At 40.6% G+C, this 19,663-nt stretch overlaps 1 protein-coding gene across 1 annotated transcript in view; it reads left to right on the top strand.

The window, feature by feature from the left end:
• The first annotated feature begins 9,001 nt into the window (after positions 1-9,001).
• SERPINB10 (serpin family B member 10) overlaps positions 9,002-19,663 on the top strand; it is a 14,176-nt gene continuing 3,514 nt past the window's right edge. Inside the window, exons 1-4 of the mRNA XM_043444123.1 lie at positions 9,002-9,116; positions 11,967-12,104; positions 13,095-13,212; positions 17,060-17,202. Of these exons, the coding sequence (XP_043300058.1) occupies positions 9,069-9,116; positions 11,967-12,104; positions 13,095-13,212; positions 17,060-17,202 (447 nt within the window). The 5' untranslated portion in view covers positions 9,002-9,068. The remainder of the gene's footprint in view (positions 9,117-11,966; positions 12,105-13,094; positions 13,213-17,059; positions 17,203-19,663) is intronic.

The raw sequence follows: 19,663 nt of genomic DNA, 5'->3' as shown, positions 1-19,663 counted from the left end.
ATGCATTCCAGGCATTGACCTCTTTATGATGAAAGCCAGGGATGGGTGACCCATTGGAGCATGGTGGCTAAAGGGGTAGCCTCACGACTTTGACTTAACTGCACCCAAATTCCAGTTCAAATACTTTGGAGTCCTCTTAATTATAAGCTGGGAATGATGCTTCCTCATGCTTCAGTTTTCTTTCAACGTAAACTAGGGGAAAAAGTGCTTTTCTCATAAGGTTGCTCTGCCAGTGGAACGAATTCACATCTAACAAGAAATTAAACAAATGCTTAGCTTATAAATACTAGTGATTATAGTTATTTTCTTAGTTGGCAATAAAACTGGCTCACTGTCAGCTGATCAAATATAGCATCCCAGAAAATTATTCAGTTAATTTTTTTAAGGCTTGAATTATGGTTTATTTCCTCAAAATCAGATATTCTTAAAAATTATAGGTTCTTCCTTGCATTCTCCTACTTACTTTTAGATTCATTTAAAAAATGTATTTTATCAATTCATTCAGCAAGGTAATAAGTAATAACTTTCTGAATCATTGTGAGGTTCTGAGTCTTAAGATATACATCACCTTCGTTACTGAATTAGAGCATGAGCATAGAATTCTAGGTTCAAAGTATTCTTCACAATTTGTTGTTTTTCAGTTGCTAAGTTGTGATCAGTTGTGTCTGACTCTTTGCTACTCCATGGACTGCAGCATGCCAGGCTTCCCTGTCCTTCACCATCTCCCTGAGTTTGCTCAAACTCATGTCCATCCAGTAGGTGATTCCATCCAACCATCTTATCCTCTGTTGCCCTCTTCTCCTGCCTTCACTCTTTCTCAGCATCAGGGTCTTTTCCAGTGAGTCAGCTCTTCTCATCAGGTGGCCAAAGTATTGGAGCTTCAGCTTCAGCATCAGTCCTTCCAAAGAATATTCACGGTTGATTTCCCTTACAATTGATTGGCTTGATCTCCTTGCAGTCCAAGGGACTCTCAAGAGTCTTCCCCAGCACCACAATTCGAAAGCAATAATTTTTCAGCTCTCAACCTTCTTTATGGTCCAACTCTCACATCCATATATGACCACTGGAAAATCCATAGCTTTGACTCTAGGGATCTTTGTGGACAAAGTGATATCTCTGGAGTTTTGCTTCTTATAGTTTTAATAATTTTATTTTTGTTTTTGATGCAGTTCTTAATATTTCATCACATTATGAGTCCTTTAAAATGGTTTTCAAAATTTAGTTTATTCATCAGGAGACGTTTTCCATTTGGAAACCTGTGTCTTGGTTTAGTTCTGGGAAACTCTCAGCCAACACTATGGCCTGAATATTTGTTACCCTCACTCCAACACAGATGTTGAAACCCTAATCCCTGATGGAATGTTGTTTTTAGGGGCGCCCTTTGGGAGGTAAATGGGATTAGAATTGGTCATGAGGGTGTGTCCCAGGATGTAATTAGTGTTCTTATGTAACCGGAAGGGTTAATTTGGAATTCACAAGGAATCTGCTCTGTGACTTTAACCCTTATATTGCTGATTTTGTTATTATAGACATACAGTGGTCTGCCTCATGGAGATAAGCTGACTCTGCCCGCCTGTGAAGGACTGTGACATTCTTAGATTCACTGTGTTGCCTTAAATTCTTTGTGGCAAATGTCGGGGACCTCCCTTGTCTGCTGCTTACTGGTGGGGCTGATATTCACATTTTGGGAGGTGGGCATCGTAGGTAGATGTGGCATCTTTGTTTTCTGATGACAGGAGATATTCCATTTCATACCACCCATGAAATCACAATTGATGCTTTTGAGCTGTGGTGTTGGAGAAGACTCTGGAGAGTCCCTGTGAGCCAGGAGGTGAGGCCTGACCAAGCACCCAACCATGCTTGCACCCTCCTCTCAGACCTGCAGCTTCCAGAACTGCGAAAAATGGGTGTTCTCCAGGCGCCCAGTCAGTGGTGTTGTTACCTGACCAATGGTTAAATAAGGCAGCCATCAACCACACAATTGTCTGGGCTCCATCCTATCTCCTCTCTTCTTCTGGATTCCCATTTGAATAATACTGACATACCTTGAGTTCTTTTTTTATTTTCTAACAGATTTTGAATACCTAATACATTCCTGCAATCTTAATATCAAATATTGCAGAAACAAAACAAAAGCTAGAGCAACACTCTCCCTTTACCCCTGTTCTCCATTCATATAGCCCCTATTCCTTCATGCTCAGTGGGAATATTGGTACATATTGCTAAACATACACAAGGCAGGCCACAACTAACAACGAATAAACAAATGAGCAAAATTCTGCTGATAATATTATATTGTTGACTTAGGATAGCATTACCTCTTTCCTTGCCCCCTCCAAACAGTCATCGAAACAATGCAAAACCAAAATTGTATCATTGTGGCTAGTATGTGTGTGCTGTTGTCACTTCAGTCTTGTCCGACTCTTGGCAACCCCGTGGACTGTAGCCGCCAGGCTCCTCTATCCACGGGATTCTCCAGGCAAGAACACTGGAGTGGGTTGCCATGCTCTCCTCCAGGGGATCTTTCTGGCCCAGGGATCAAACATGCATTTCTTTCCTGAATTGGCAGATGGTTCTTTACCACTAGTGCCACCTGGAAAGCCCGATAGTGCCACCAGCGAAGCCCATAGCTAGTGTCAAGACCAGCTCGACAAGCAGGGTTTCCAAAAGCAAGACACGGCGAGAGAATGAGAAACAAGACTCAAGAATTCAGAGGAAAGCGAGGATCGGGGACTAACACCGCTCCAAGGTGAATGCTCCGAAACTGAATCCAAGCCAGCTTTGTTATACTTTCAGCTGTGAATGAAAGAATGCACAGGGAGTTAAACTATAACTCATGTTGCCTTCAGGGCCAAAGAACAAAATGATCATTAACCATTGAGTAATTAGGAAACAGTAATCAATAACAAATCAGTAACTAAGACTAATATTCTCACCTATAGATTTTCCACCAGATACGTAAAACATGTGACTCTGAGACGATGGTTGAGAAACAGTCTGGGGTCGGTTTTTCGACCCCAGGATCATATTTTATTTTCAAGATTGTGAACTGTTCCCTCTGGTCTTGTTCCAAGAGTCCCATGCCTTATAGCATCCAGTTTATCAATAATTAAAAATTTCTTTTGTGGCCCTTGCCGGGGCCTGCTTTTCTTTTATTCTTCCTGTCTCCTACAAGCTAGTATATCAATATATAAAGATTCCATCTTATTATTTATCTATTTTTGGTTGTGTAGTGCAGCCTCTGGGACCTTCATTCCCTGATCACGGATTGAACCCAGGCCCCCTGCAGTGGAAGTGCAGAGTCTTAAACAGCGGACTGCCAGGAAAGTCCCTAAAGATTTTAAACAAGAGATAAGTGAGATAGGAATCTGGAGAAGGCTTGTGGGAAAACATGAATAAAACTTAGTCTGTGGTTTTAGAGAAGGTGAAACTATTTCTTGTCTGATCCCCCCCAAATCAATATGGATGCATTGCATGAGTATCCATACATTGCAGAGAGTAACTCAGGCTATAACTAAATCTATGCAGTGATATAGCCTGAGTTACTCTCTGGTGAACTACCGGCAGTCAAGATGGACAATCCCTCTATCTGGAGCCTCCGCATGATACATGGGTGTGTGTGTGCATGTGTGTGCTAAGTCACTTCAGTTGTGTCCGACTCTTGGCAGCCCTATTGACTGCAACCCACCAGGCTTCTCTGTCCATGGGATCCTTCAGGCAAGAATGCTGGAATGGGTTGTCATGCCCTCCTCCAGAGGATCTTCCCATGCCTTCCTCCAGGAGATCAGACCCAGGGATTGAACCAACATCTCTGAGGTCTCTTGCACTGGGAAGCAGGGTTCTTTACCACTAGCGCCACCTGGGAAGCCTTGAGATCTTCTTGACCTAGGGATCAAACCTGTGTCTCCTGCATTGGTGGGCAGGTTTTTTACCAGACCCAGTAACTGTGTCCAAAATATCCATCCAGACCCCATGTCTCTGGAGTGGGGACAATGGGCGTAAACTAGTGGAGTGGTGCTTGGGGGTCGACACCAGCACCCAAATGAGAAGAACAGAAACATTTCCTGGATACTTCACTTAGTGACTTGTGAGCAATTTAACAGCAAACAGTTCACCTATAATAATCTCAATTTCACTGTTATTAATTATTCCACTAATTTAAAACTTTCTGTTTTTGTAGGAAAAAAATATCCTGGGGAAGCCACTAATTGCTGCCAGTTGACAGACTAGGGAAAACAGGAAGCCAGGAAAGTGTGAGTTACAATTTATCATAATTTCAGGCTTTATCTGAAGACAGACATGGAAAATGTGCGCAATTAAGTAATTGAAGCAAAACTTTATCTATCTTTCTTTTTATTTGAGCTTCTGGCCAAGATAAACTTGAAAGGAAGAGTGTATGGGCTTGTAAAAGTGAATTAGAGGGTGGTGCTAAGAAAAGGGTGGTGCTAAAATTGCTAAAAATTACTCCTACAGTTCAGAGTTACTTAACTCAGCCACAATCTCTTACTAAAGGAACCCACTGACAATTCTGCTCTAGTGGAAGGAAGCAAGGTATCATAAATATGTCTTTGCTTAAAAATGTTTATTTATGTTTTCTTTCTTCATTGAAGTGCCTAGCTAAATAACAAATTATCAAGACTTCCACAGAACAGAAATGATATTTGAAGGCCATGCCCCAAGAATTCTATGCAAGTCTGAGAGATTTAACCCTGAGCTGATTCAAAGATTGGGCTGGAAAATGACTAAGCAGGAGATTGCCTTCATTTCTAAAGATGTGAGAGAGATGGTTTTACCGTGAATTGTGCAACTGTGACCGATGTTTTCTCCAGTCACATTTTTGGATTTGTTACCTTTGTATCTGTCAACAGGGGCAAAAAGAAATAGGATATTCTCAGAATGATTGAACCAAAACCCTTCTACCCCTTCAAAAGACTGGACTTGGCAACATAAACTTGATCTCACTCATTTGTGTAGGGAACTATTGATTTGACTCTTTACCCTCTACCCCTACTCAGCTTCAAGTCTTGGCCATCATTCCAGGGGCCACTAGCTTTCTTCTCTTTCATGGAATAATCTAAGCCCCTAACCTTATACTACATGCTTATCAGAAACCCTGCCAGACTATCAATTCCCACAGAAATGGCTTTAGGTAAACTTGGAAGTACTGGGACTATGGAGAGGTTATTTTCTGATATGCATGGCTCCACCAAGTAGGCCGTATTATCATCACTGTTGGAAAGTCAGGAGGCCTTGAATATCCTCTAATGGAAAAGGGGAGGAGAGTCCTTCCTGCTCCCTCCTCCAGCTCACCATCATCCCTCCTTTTTCCCTCCTCCTGCTTATCATCTTTCATCACCCAATCCCTCCCTTTTACCATAAAACCTTAAAGGCAATAAAATACAGTGACAAAAGCATTTGCATTTAGGTTCCAGAGCCTGGGATTGCGATGATAGCTCTGCTGCTAGGTAATTATGCATGCTAATCAGTACACTTAACCTCTCTGGGCCTTAGTTTCCTAGCGGATAAAATGAGGCAATTTGATTAGAAGGAATGGAAGATTCTTTCCAATTCTGATTTGTTGGGAATATGTGTATCTATGATGAGACATTTTGATGAATATTATTTCCATATTTCTTTAGTTAAGCCCCTTTACAGATTGCGATTTTACATAAATGTGTTTATTTGTAGGTATGTATACTGATATATGGGCTTCCCTGATAGCTCAGTTGGTAAAGAATCTGTCTGCAGTGCAGGAGACCCCAGTTTGATTCCTGATCAAAGATCCCCTGGAGAAGGGAAAGGCTACCCACTCCAGTATCCTGGCCTAGAGCATTTCCTGGACTGTAGAGGAAATCAGTCCTGAATGTTCATAGGAAGGACTGATGCTGAAGCTGAAACTCCAAAACTTTGGCCACCTGATGCAAAGAGCTGACTCATTTGAAAAGGCCCTGATGCTGGGAAAATTGAAGGCAGGAAGAGAAGGGGATGACAGAGGATGAGATGGTTGGATGGCATCACCAACTCTATGGACACGAGTTTGAGTAAGATCCAGGAGTCGGTGATGGACAGGGAGGCCTGGTGTGCTGCAGTCCATGGGGTCACAAAGAGTCGCACATGACTGAGTGACAGAACTGAACTGAACTGACACGGATATATGGAGTAGGAAATGGCAACCCACTGCAGTATCTTGTCTGGAGAATTCCATGGACAGAGGAGCCTGGTGGACTATAACCCACGGGGTCACAAAGTCAGTCTGGACAACTGAGCATGCATACTGATATATCTATATACCTCCTGAAAATGGCAGAAGAGCAATTCATTCTGAAAGGGGCACATTTGGCTTCTGACCTAGACTTTAGTCTTTATAGTCTCCTCTGAAAAGATCACTCTCCATCCCCTGAATGGATAAATTATTTCATGAGAATTTCATCCCCAAATTCTGCATCTTTCAGAAAGCACTTTTTACTGCTGGCTTAGCACTTCGGTACTTTTTTTTAAAGGCAAAAATTGTTCTTCTTGTATGTTCTGGTCTGCATCTGATATATTAATGATGATATTAATGAGAGAATTAATGAAGTTTGAATATAACTGGCTATTAACTTCCCACAAGACTCTTTCATCAGAGAGAATTATCATTTTCAAGAATTTGTTAGAAGTTTGTAAACTCTAGAATAATCATAAATCATAGATAGAAAGATAAAAGTCTTCAGCCCTAAAATAGTAATTTCTCCTTTCTTCCCTTCAAGTTGATTTTGCTTTGGCCGTGGAGCCAAGCATTTTCCATATGAAAAAATTCATGAGTTCATAAAAGATAAAGCTTAGGGGACTTTCTTGGTGGTCTAGTGGCTAAGACTCCCTGCTTCCAAAGCAGAGGACCTGAGTTTGATGCCTGTTCAGGGAACTAGATCCCACATGCCTCAACCAAAGTCCCTACACGCCGCAAATAAGACCCGGTGCAGCCAAATAAAAAAAAACTGAAAAATAAAAGATAAAGCTTAATATATAGGCAGTAAACAAAACATCATTTAAATGAACATAGCTATAAAGAAAACAGGGAGCTTATCTCCAAGATTGCACTGGATCTGTCAGGAGAAAGTGCTTATATTCACTTTGAAACTTTGTAAAGTTCAAACATTTTATGAGGGTGTAGAGTTGTTATAAAACTAGAGCTGTTGCTCTTTTTATTCAAATGTGTTAGCCTAGAATTATCATCAGCTTCTGCAATAAGTAAGAGCTACAACTAGAGATGATTTAAGGACTGAAAAGCTATTTGGTTAAGGGTAAGTCTATGACTAGAAGGGGTTTCAACAGTTATCACTGTTAATTCAAGTCATGATAAAATCAAGACTTTGTCTGCACATGTCTCTTCCTTGATTCAACCATTTAACTAGAAAGATCTCCTGACTTTTCTAAAGTTCTCATTCTAGGTTTCTCAGAGGGCCAGATGATATCAGTGCAAGACCAAGTTCTATACAATAGTGGCCCTAATGGGACTCTCTAGACCTAGGAATTTGACTTATTTTAAATTATTTAATCATTTTGAGAAATTATTTGGCTATAAAATGATAATAGTTTGAACTCACTATTTCTTTGATAGCAATCCAGCCTTAAAAAACGTAAATGAAAATATCAGAGTGATTAGAGGTGAAATTTAGAAGCTGAATAGAATATTTTAAAAATATGAGAAAGCTTGAGTACCTCTGCTCTTTAAGATTGGTTTCAGGGTGTCTCGGTGAGTGAGAATAAATACAAGAGAGTCTTGACTTCCCTACTTCTTTATAAGCATTTCCATTAAACTATGAAAGATTTCAGATTTAAATAGATTTTAAAAAATGGTGACTAGAACCCAAACTATAAACACTTTAAATAATAAATAAGTATTTGTAAGTTTCCATTTTGTGCAAAGTCCTGAGCTGGGTGCTAGTTGATGCTCAAAACAGAGTAAGAAAATTTTGCTCTCAGGGAACTTATCTTAGAGACGAAAAGATATATATAAAAACACTAGCAGTGTGATAAGCGCCAAGCAAGTGGTAAAAGCTACGTTATGGGACTTTGGTGGCAGACATGCTCCTGTGAACCCCCAAGTTCATAAAAAGCTTCCAGAGGAAAAGATCTGGAGCAGAGTTGGGTTTCAACTTCTTGTAAAGGAGGATAAAGGCTCTCCAGGAACCAGGATATCATAAGTGATAAGTCAAAGTGTGAACAAATGAAAAAGGTTAAAAAGTATAAAAACAGGGGTAAAAGATAAGTGAGAAAAAGTAAAAAGTCAAAAAGGTGTATAACTATTCCTCATTTACTGGTAAAGTCAGCAGGTATGTGTTGTATTAAGAAGAATCACTTGGCCGATTACACTACCATTTATATTCTGGCATTTTCAACAGGGAACCACTAACTGACCAGGATCCAGGTGTTCTCTCAGGAACATCAACTCTAGAATTTGAGGGCGTTCTCTTAGCGTCTCTGGACTTCAGTTTTCTAATATTGAAAATAATATTGGAATTATGTTTGCTCAGTTCTTATGACGGTATATATAACAGATATATAGTTTATTGTTGTTGGTGTTTAGTTGCTAAGTCACGTCCAACTCTTTGTGACCCAGGGACTGTAGCCCACCAGACTCCTCTGTCCATGAGATTTCCCAGGCAAGAATGCTGGAATAGGCTGACATTTCCTTCTCCAGGAGATCTTCCTGCTCCGAGGATTGAACCCACATCTCTTGCATTGGCAAGCCAATTGTTTACCACTGAGCCACCGGGGAAGCCCCGTATAGATTGTTACACAGGTTATTATGTATATAATCATACTGGATAATACATTCTTTTGTCATTTCAATGAAGGGTGATAAAAAAGATAATTATGTAAGCCAAAAAATCCATTTACAAAAGTAAAATAAATGGAAAGGGTTATTAACATGATCTTTAACTGCTTCATTTTTCTTAGATCTTCTCAAGGACTTTCTAGCAAAATCTATCAACCAATTTGCTCTGGAGTTTAGCAAAAAGCTAGCTGAATCTGCTGAGGGTAAAAATATCTTCTTTTCTCCCTGGGACATCTCAGTTTCCTTGGCCATGGTGTATTTAGGCACCAAAGGGACCACTGCAGCCCAAATGGCCCAAGTGAGTAAGAAAGATCAACTATCCTCTATTGTCTTAAAATGAAATGTTTCTTTGGCTTTCACTTTCATTCCTCTCCTGAAACCCAAATAATCCACATTTTACAATCATGTCTTCCAAAACAAAAGACACACAAATTTTTCAGACCTTAAAAATAAGTCTGAGAAAGTGAATCAACTGACAACTGTTTCTAGGAAAACCATTTAAGAAGCCCTGTTCTCTGACAAAATCAGTTGGAGAGACGAGGTTATTAAGTTTGGTTCAATGTTAAAAAAAAAACAAAACATTATTTTGATTGTTAAAATATTTCAAGAAAGTGACGGCTCATACTTTAATAGCGTTAGTCATCATCTTTCTAATCTTGGAAGGGTTTCCTTAAAAACACAAATAGAGGACTTCCTTGGTGGCCCGGTGGTTAAGAATCTGCCTTCCCGTGTAGGGGACATGGTTTGATCCCTGCTCAGGGAAGATCCCACAGGCTGCAGGGCAACTATTGTAGCCTGTGTGTCTAGAGCCTAGACTCCAAAACAAGGGAAGCCCCACTTAGAGAGTAGCCCCCAGTCACCTCAACTAGAGAAAGCCCACACACCTGCGTGAAGCAGCAAAGACCCAGCGCAACCAACAATAAAAAAATAAAATAACAAATTGATTTTAAAAGACACAGATAGAAAAATCAGGTGAAGTCTGTTCCTCGTGCTTTATTTGATTGTTACTTTGTTCAGTTCCTGCTTGTCTGGACAAATCTAACGAATCCATGAAGAACATTAAAATAGCAGAACAGTATTATTGTATAAGCAGTTATTAATTTGATATGAACATTCTCAAATCAGAGTGTGTATGTGTGTGTGTAGCCTTATATATCAAAGTGAAAGTGAAAGCCACTCAGCAGTGTCTGACTCTGTGTGACCCCATGGACTGCAGCCCGCCAGGCTCCTCTGTCCATGGGATTCTCCAGGCAAGAATACTAGAGTGGGTTGCCGTGCCCTCCTCTAGGGGATCTTCCCAACCCAGGGATCGAACCCAGGTCTCCTGCATCGCAGGCAGATTCTTTACCAGCTGAACCACCAAGGAAGACCTTATATAGCAAAACATATATAATCTAATAGCCATATATATGTGTATCTATGCATGTGTAAACATAAATGTGTGTGTTTTAAATAAAAATAGAAGCAAATAAATTCAGCTCTATATAAATTCAGCTCTCTATATATCCATATCAGTCTACAGCAATCGAAAGGCCAAGGATAGAATTCCCACCCAAGAGAGTGGCCTCCATGACAAATATGGAAATGGGACAGATAATAATTCTGAATGAGACAGGCAGGGGACATATTCTGTCAGTTTGAACTGAGAATATCTCCTTAGTCTTGTAATTTATAAGATACTGCATGGCTTAAAAAGAGCAATAACAGAATCTTGGTTCACAGAAATATCCTGGTTCACAATGAGTTAATAATAGGCTAATTATGAAAAGGTTTAACTATGAATGTGATAGATTTAATCTTAGATAAGTTTCAATTTGGTCCATTTCATATAAATGTATTGCTGGATGTTGCTTACCCTTGTTTTATTTCAATGCTACTTAAATATTAACAGCTTCAGTTTGAAATTAATGATTTGTCTAGGCAACCCCTTTTTTGCTTTTTTCTATGGTAAGTGGTTCCAGTCTGTCACCGTGTGTCAGCAGAAACTTTGGGGAAAAAAAGACATCATTCCCTTCTGTGAGCTGCAGCCAGGATGTGTGCGGGAGATGGCATTATAGCCTTGTTTTCTCTTCTTGGACAATTTAACAGAAACACAGAGTCCACATCCTTGCTGTGAATTTTCACATAAATGCTGGGTGAACGCAGTGACTCTGACTCCATCATCAGATGGTGGTTGGCAGTGAGAACTGAACTCCTTAAGTAGAAAAAAGAACTAAAATTCCTGAATTTTCCAGATAACTGGGGCAATGGTGGCTTTTGCTTAAATTGGCTACATGATGCACTTAGTTGAATATATAACTTTCTTCTGAAAACAATGATAGATAAAAAGGAAACATGGAAAACATGAGAATTTTACATCTAAGACTATTCCCAAAGTTATTTTCAATGTCTTATGCAACATATTAAAGCAAAGAAACTAACCATTTAAATTCAACTTAAAATTTTATTTAAAAGCAGCTCTTGGTTTTAAAGAGTTAGTTCAGGTAACTCACCATTTAAGTCAAATCAGAGCTCCCTTGGTTCATTAATCGTTTGTTTTGCAGCTATAGGAATGACTGGCTTGTAGTTACTGATGTGTATTTCAAATGATCACAGCTCTGCAAAATGTGCTAATGTATTGCCTTTTTATTGAAATTACTGATTCTTCAGTTTAGCAGAGACCAGGAGCAAATTTTGTCTTGACAGTGAAAAGAAAAGGAAAAAGTTATGCCTTATATTTCAATATCCATTTGATAAATAAAGAGAAGGTATTTTTAGCATTTTTATCTTGGTGGCTAAATTCAGCAACCTTTAATAGGTAATTTTTCTTAGAAAAAGATATTAAAACTGTGTGAAAATTGTAGAGTACACAATGTCTACACTTTTTGGAAGAGTCATATTCTTTCCCCTTATCTCTCCCTTTTCTTTCCCTTCAGAACTATTTCACTTTCAACCTTGTTCTTATCTTTGCAAATTAAGTGTGAAGAAAAGTGTGCTTCAACAACTTTTATATCTTGCACTAACAATGCTAAAGAAACAAATTTTACCTACTGTACAATTGATTTCAGCATTTGTTCATGAACATGAAGTCATTTCTTTCATTCTAAGTTGCTCATATACACATAGCTCTTTTTCAACATTTTTATTTGACCAATGTTTTTTTTTAAAGGAATTCAGTGTGGGCAAGCCTGAAGAAATACACTCTGATTTCCAGACACTTTTTTCAGAAATCAACAGTTCCAACCTTGCTTGCATACTTAAAACCGCCAACAGGATCTATGGGAAGAAAACTTATCCATTCCATAAGGTAAGTGCAAACATCATATTTTAAGTTCATGGGAAGAAAGACCCATGTGAGATCAATCAATAAACTCATTGTACTTTTCTCCACAGACCCCATGGACAATCTTAATGTATGTGGTCAGTATTTCTGATAATCATTTAGACTGACCAATGTGTCAAGTTATAAAGGAAACCCATAATGTATCTCAAACCACATCTAGTGATCAGAACTTTATGCCCAGAATAAAGGGATACAACCTTTATATGGTTTATATAACCCCTGGGTCAGCATTTGTTTCATGGGAAATAGAACAAAAGATCTAGAGTTGTTCCATATGGTAAGTCTGAAGGAGCAGAAGGTGGAATGGTCATCGGAGTGTGGCTGGAGACTCCGTCCTCAAGAGCGAAGCTGACTTTGGGATCAAATAAATCACTTCACATCATGACTTTAGAAAAGATTCTTTACATGCAGTGAAGTCAACTACTCTTTATTTGAGGGTTGAGACCCCACAATGCAGATCCTCAGAGGGGTCGATCCCAAACCCAGCCAACCATTCACCTCTTCCGTGTTGGTCCATCACATTCTTTGGCACATTGCGCAACAGAGCCAGAAGGCCCGGATGCCCAGTGGGTAAGAAGTAAAGAACCTGAATAGGATAGGGGGATAGCACCAGCTGTGCCGTGGTTAAGACTCCCGGAATAAGATCCCACATGCCACACGGCCAATATATATATGGATGTGGAGGCTTCCGAGCTGTGGGAGGCGGGCCTTCCTTCTACAACTGCAGTTTTGCATGGCTAGTCTGCATCCAGCTAAGTTTACACAGGGGAGTTTGATTTTCAACCATTGCTGGAATATGGAAAGATTGAAGAAAGCAATGGGCTGGGAGTTTGCAATTATCCATCTAGCTGGTTTTTTTTGTTTTTTTTCTTTTTTTTGATAATCTAAATATACTTGATTGATCAGCTTTGGGGGAAAAAATCTACAAAAGGAGATTTTACCTATATCTTCCAGAAATATGTAGAAGACGTGAAAACATACTTTGGTGCAGAGCCACAGTCTGTGAATTTTATGGGAGCTTCCAACCAAATCAGAAAGGAGATCAACTCTTGGGCTGAAAAACAGACTGAAGGTAAGCTTTCTCCAAGGTGATCACCCGTGTATTTTCTAAAAGTATCACTTTGCCATTTTGAGTTGTGTTATGTGTTAAGTATGTGCATTTCTTAAATAGAACTGTGGGCACATTCTACTTATTCAGAACACTTGTTTTTATTCTAAGTCTTATCTAAAACAGATAAGGCAACCATTTTATTAATACCAAGTAAACAAGGGAATGATCAGATTCTACTAATTTCAAAGAGGATTCTAGAGAAATGCAAAAAATTCTGGAATACTGCTACACATGTGGTTTCTAAAGAAAAGTAGCTGCTAATGAATAATTAAAATGTGGCATTCAATATACTATATACCTTTAAGTAAGTTTCAGAATAAGGTCATATATTAACTTAGAGTATGAGCTAAACTCTGGTAACAGAGATTCAAAATATAGTAATTTAGTAATAAGACAGAAGTTTGTTGTCGTTATTGCTATTCTGTTGCTAAATCATGTCTGACTGTTTGCAACCCCATGGATTGCGGCATACCAGCCTCCTGTCCTTCACCATCTCCCGGAGTTTGCTCAGATTCATGTCCAAAAAAGATAGGAGTTTATCTCTGACCTAACCATCACAAGATCGATAAGCATTCTGTTCCCAGAGGCCATCCAGAAACACAATCTTGTGAGTTAGCCCTGCATCTTCAAGATGGGGCTTTTATATTTGTCTAAGATGATTCTTGGGCTGCCCTGGTGGCTCAGCAGTAAAGAACCCACCTGTCAATGCAGGAAATCGGCTTCAATCCCTGGGTTGTGAAGATCTCCTGAAGAAGGAAATGGCAACCCACTCTAGTATTCTTGCCTGGAGAATTCCATGGACAGAGGAGCCTGACAGGCTACAGTCCATGCGGTCGCAGAGTGGTACATGACTGAGCACGTGCACACAGGAGATGATTCTTCACATCTGTCAGTTTCACAATCAGCAGGAAATAGGGAAAAGAAAGCCTCTTTGCTTTTCAGCAGATGCCCTGAAACTTTCACACATCAATTCTACTCATATCCCAAACTTGGGAACCTGATACACTTTATGCTCTGGTGACCATTTTGCCTTAGCTTGCCTGGGAATTTCCTGACTTTAGTATCTGAAAGTCTCAGTTTTGGACAAACCAAGATAGTTAATTGCCCGGACTTGTAATAAAAGATGAATCCTAACTCCCTAAACTGACATAGAAGCTCAGCGTGACCACGGGGTCTTGCCTGTCTCTCCACTTCAACTCTTGTCATTCTCTGACTCAAAATTAATGCTCAGGAATTCTAAGTGACACAGAATCCTGGAAGATTCCTGTGCTATCTCACGACCACACATACTTGCTCCTGTGCCCCCTCAGTCTGAAACTGTCCCCTTTCCTGCCACTCCTGGCCCCCTCATGGCCATTGGATAACAACTCAGGGCTTCCCTCAGGGATAAGAGCCTTCCTACTTGCTCTCAAAGCCCCTTTGGGAAACTTTACCTTGACACTTACCACGCTGTTCCCCAAATTAACAATTGTTCAGTTGTTCACTGAAGTCCCTACCTCTCCCACTAGATTCAAAGACTCAAGTGCAGTAATATTACCTTATTCGAGTTTCTGCTTTGAATCACTAACACATAACAGCCTCGCTCATGGTAGTTGCTCTGAACATTAATGTTTGTTGAAGGGAACTGAGGAAGCTGGCAGCCCTAAATTCTCAGTTCTTTTTTCATTGAACTAGTGACTCAGAAGCCATGCTGAACCAGGAGTGACTGTTTTCCCTAACTTATGCCTGATTTGGATTCATCCAAATGTGAGTCTGGTTTGAGAATTATAGATTAGCCTGTATTTACAGAGAGAAACTACTTGCCTTGTTCCAGTCCTTATGAGAAGCAAATGTGATTGTATAGGCAAAAGCACATTGAAACGCACAACACGGACTCAGCAGAGGAGCTGGCTAAGTCACTTCAGTCATGTCCGGCTCTTTGCAACCCTATTGACTGCAGCCCGCCAGGCTCCTTGGTCCATGGACTTCTCCAGGCAAGAATACTGGAGTGGGTTGCCAAGCCCTCCTCCAGGGGAATCCTCCTGACACAGAGATCGAACCCATGTCTCTTATGTCTACCTACATTGACAAGCAGGTCTTTTCCACTAGAAGTAGAAGCAATTATAGTGCCAGAGCTAAACTAAATCTCAGCTCTCAAATTCCTACCCACTGCCTACTTGGTTCTCTGGAAGACAGGAGGGGGCCTTACGGACAGGAAGGCAGGGAACAACTCATGTGCTGTCTTTCACCCCAGCAAAGCCTTTCAGAGCTGAGTAGAGAGTAACTGTCTGATGCTCACAAGACTGGTTTGCGTAAGGGTCTTGCCATCTTCCCCATATAGGCTGATGCACTCAAGGAGCATGACAGAATCCATTTCGCCAGCTCACAGAGCTGTCCAGATCTTCTTATGATGATAGAAATGGCCGTAAATCCGAGGGCTGCCATAGCAAATGACCACAAACTGTGTGGTTTCAACCAATAGAAATATATTCTCTGATAGTTCTGGTGCTTCCTAGTGGCTCAGTGGTAAAGAATCTGCCTACCAATGCAGGAGAAGCAGGAGATGCAGGTTCCATCCCTGGGTTGGGATGATCCCCTGAAGAAGGAAATGACAACCCACTCCGGTATTCTTGCCTGGGAAGTCCCATGGACAGAGGAGCCTGGTGGGCTAGAGTCCATGGGGCCGAAAAGAGTCAAACATGACTTAGTGAGAAACAACATAACAACAACACAGTTCTGGAGGCTGCACATCTGAAATTAAGGTGTTAACAGGGCTCTGTTGTTCAGTCGCTAAGTTGTATCTGACTCTTCACAACCCCATGAACTGCAGCACGCCAGGCTTCCACTCCTTCGGAAAGTTTTAGGAAAGAAGCCATCCCATGCCTCTCTCCTAGATGCTGATGGTTGCTGGCAAACCTTGGCTTGTAGAAGCAACTTTCTGATCTCTGCCTTGTTGATACATGGCTTTCTTTTTTTGCTCTCCTTTGTCTCTGTGTTTTCACATTCTGTGTGTCTGTGTCTGAATTTCCCTCCTTTTATAAGAACACCAGTCATTGAATCAGAGCCCCAGCCTAATCCAGTATGACTTCATTTTCACTTGATTGCACCTGCAAAGACCTTATTTTGAAATAAGATCACAGTCACAGAGACTGGGGGTTAGGAATGAACGTATCTTTTGGGGAGGACAAAATTCAGCCCATAACAGTAATATTCTCCCCTCAAATGCATAACCTAAATATTATCTTGAGGAAGCATCAGACAAATCTGAACTGAGAATTAAGCATTCTACAATTATTTTTTTCGAAAGTATCAAGGTCATGAAAGACAAAGAATGAATAAGGAACTGCCTCAGATTAAAGAGGACTAAGAGGAAATGACAGCTGAATGCAACTTGAGCCCTTGGATTGATTTCTGGCCTAGAAAAAAAGGACACTATTGAAACAACAGATGACATTTAAATAGGGGACACCCCTGGCAGTCCAGTGGGGCTGGGATCTTGCCTTCCAAAACATGGGGTATAGCTTTGATCCTTGGTCAGGGAGCTAAGATCTCACATGACTTGTGGCCAAAAAACAAAACATAAAACAAAAGCAGTATTGTAACAAATTCAGTAAGAACTTAGAAATGGTCTACATAATTTTTTTTTTAGAAGAAGAAATCTAAATAGATCTGTTAATATTAAAAGTATTCTATCAATACTGACTTCCTGGTTTGAATCCTTGTGAGTATGTTGCCATTTAATGGTATTTCATAATCATCAGTTTTATAAGTGTGGCATTTCACCAGGACATAACTATATCATCTGGAATCTGTCCCTCTGCTTCTGTAGGAAAAATCCTGAATATCCTACCTGATGATGCTGTGGAGCCTACAACCAGAATGGTTCTGGTAAATGCCCTTTACTTTAAAGGAGTCTGGGAACATCAATTCTTAGTCCAAAATGCCACAGAAAAGTCTTTCAAAATAAACAAGGTAGGAGCCTGTTAATAACCAGTATGCATTTTATAAGACATTGCAAATGAAATTCTATTCTAAGTTCATTCTATCTGAATATATGTTCCTGTAAACTATGGCTCTTTACTCAGGCAGGGACGAATGACCTAAAAGCCCCAGTTTCATCCCATCTGGACATTACCCTTTCATTATTTTATTCTCTGAAAATAGACCATGCACATATTTTATCCCTCACCCTTTGCCGCGACTATGGTAGAGTGGGTGAGGCAGTTACTGCACTTATTTCCTAGGTTAGAAATGCAGTGTGGCTAAGTGACTAGATTCATTTCAAGTTTATTTATTTTGATTGCATTACAATTTCTCTGGTCAATAGAGGAAACAACCTTTAAATGTCCAGTGTGTGTGTGTGTGTGTGTGTATGTGTGTGAATCGCTCTTTGTGACCCCACAGACTGTCGGCTGCCAGGCTCCCCTTTCTATGGGATTTTCCAGGCAAGAATACTGGAGTGGGTAGCCATTTCCTCCTCCAGGGGATCTTCCCGACCCAGGGATCGAACCCGGGTCTCCTGTGTCTCCTGCAGTGGCAGCTGGATGCTCCACCGCTGAGCCACCGGCAAAGCCCCAAGTGACTAGAGCTGCGCTTCAGTTAGCAGGCTGCTAGAACCAAGATTCCACGCTCTTCACTTGCTAGTTCTGTTCTTGTTCTACTAAACTAGCACTATCTTATACCAAACTCTTACTTTTCCAGAAGAAAAAGAAATAAAACACATTGTAAAAGCTCATCTCTTTCTTTGAGGTTTCCCTCTGGGCTGGCACACAGAACACTTGTTTTTCTAGTAGGAACTTACTTCAGTAACAACAGAGGTTAACGGAAGTTCACAGATACACCCAAGGGCTGGGTCTTGGGACTTGAGTGGAAACAAGGATTCAAACATTGTCAGGATTCATTCTCTATCAATACTTTGGCCACCTGATGCAAAGAGCTGACTCATTTGAAAAGATCCTGATGCTGGGAAAGATTGAGGGCAGGAGGAAAAGGGGACGACAGAGGATGAGATGTTGGATGGCATCTCTGATCCAATGGACATGAGTTTGGGTAAACTCCGGGTGTTGGTGATGGACAGGGAGGCCTGGCGTACTGTGGTCTACGGGGTTGTAAAGAGTCAGACACGACTGAGCGACTGAAATGAACTGAACTGAAGTGATTCTCTATCTTTTCAACTGTTTCTCCCATCCTTCTTCTCTCAATCTGAAGTCTAACCTCCATTCTAGAGACCAGTTTGATAGGTCACATTCCAAATTCCTAGGTAAGGAACTGACTGGCTGAAGTTTGTGAAAATCTCTTAGTCCTGGGTGGATGATCTCACTTAAACAGTGCTGCTGAGAACCATATGGTTGTGTGCAATAGGCAATTTTCAGATAATCAGTGGGGTACGGATGGAGAAGGGACTGAATTTACAATCCAACAGACTAACTGGAAATAAGCTGGATAGTTACTTGGGTTAATAAAATCACTAGGAATTTTCAGCTGTAGGTGATAGGAAAGCATTCCAAACCAGTTCCAGTGACATGAGAATTGTATTAGTGTTAGCTCAAGGGCTTTCCTGATGACACAGTAGTAAAGAACCTGCCTGCCATTGTGGGAGATGTGGGTTCAATTCCCTGGTCGAGAAGATCCCCTGGAGAAGAAAATGACAATCCACTTCAGTATTCTTGCCTGGGAAATCCCATGGGCAGTGGACACTGGCGGGCTACAGTCCATGGTGTCGCTAAAGAGTTGGACATGAATAAGAGACCAAACAACATCAAAGCAACTAAGAGGAACCAGGAGTGGGACCTCTAGAGTCTCAAACATAATCTGTTCTCTCTGCCCCTACCCTTGACCCGTCATTATTGCTCTCATTCTCTAATTATGTGAATTCTCTAATTCTCTATTAAAGATGGAATTTATCCACATGACAAGGGAATATGACTGCCCTGTATTCTAGCTTCACAGCTCTACTATTAATACAGAGAGAGTCTTGGCTGCTAGCTCTAACAGAATGCTCCCAAGAAGTCTCTGGTTGGTCCTGCTCATACGCTTATCCTTGAGACAATCATTTCATCACAGAGCATCCTGAATGAACAGCCTGGTCACATGACCACTACCTTAGCAGAAAGGTAGGACTGAGTGATTGACATTTAGCTCCACATAAAGTGGATAAATAACAAGTCTACAATGTCTGAACTGCAGGGTTTTACTTTTGTTTACCATTGGCTTTACTAACATTTCATAATGTCATGTATCCACCATTACAGTATCATACAGAATGATTTCATTGTTCTAAAAATGCCCTGGACTCAACACATTCATCCCTCTCTCTAAGCCTCTGGCAACTGCTGATCTTTTTACTGTCTCTATAGTTTGCCTTTTTCAGAATGCCATATAATTGGAATCACATAGTATGCAGTCTTCTTAGACCACCTTCTTCCACTTAGCA

This window comes from Cervus canadensis, chromosome 23 (assembly GCF_019320065.1).
Source record: "Cervus canadensis isolate Bull #8, Minnesota chromosome 23, ASM1932006v1, whole genome shotgun sequence".
Classification (NCBI taxonomy): domain Eukaryota; kingdom Metazoa; phylum Chordata; class Mammalia; order Artiodactyla; family Cervidae; genus Cervus; species Cervus canadensis.
Note: the sequence above shows the minus strand (reverse complement) of the source record. Positions and strands in the feature narration are given on the sequence as shown.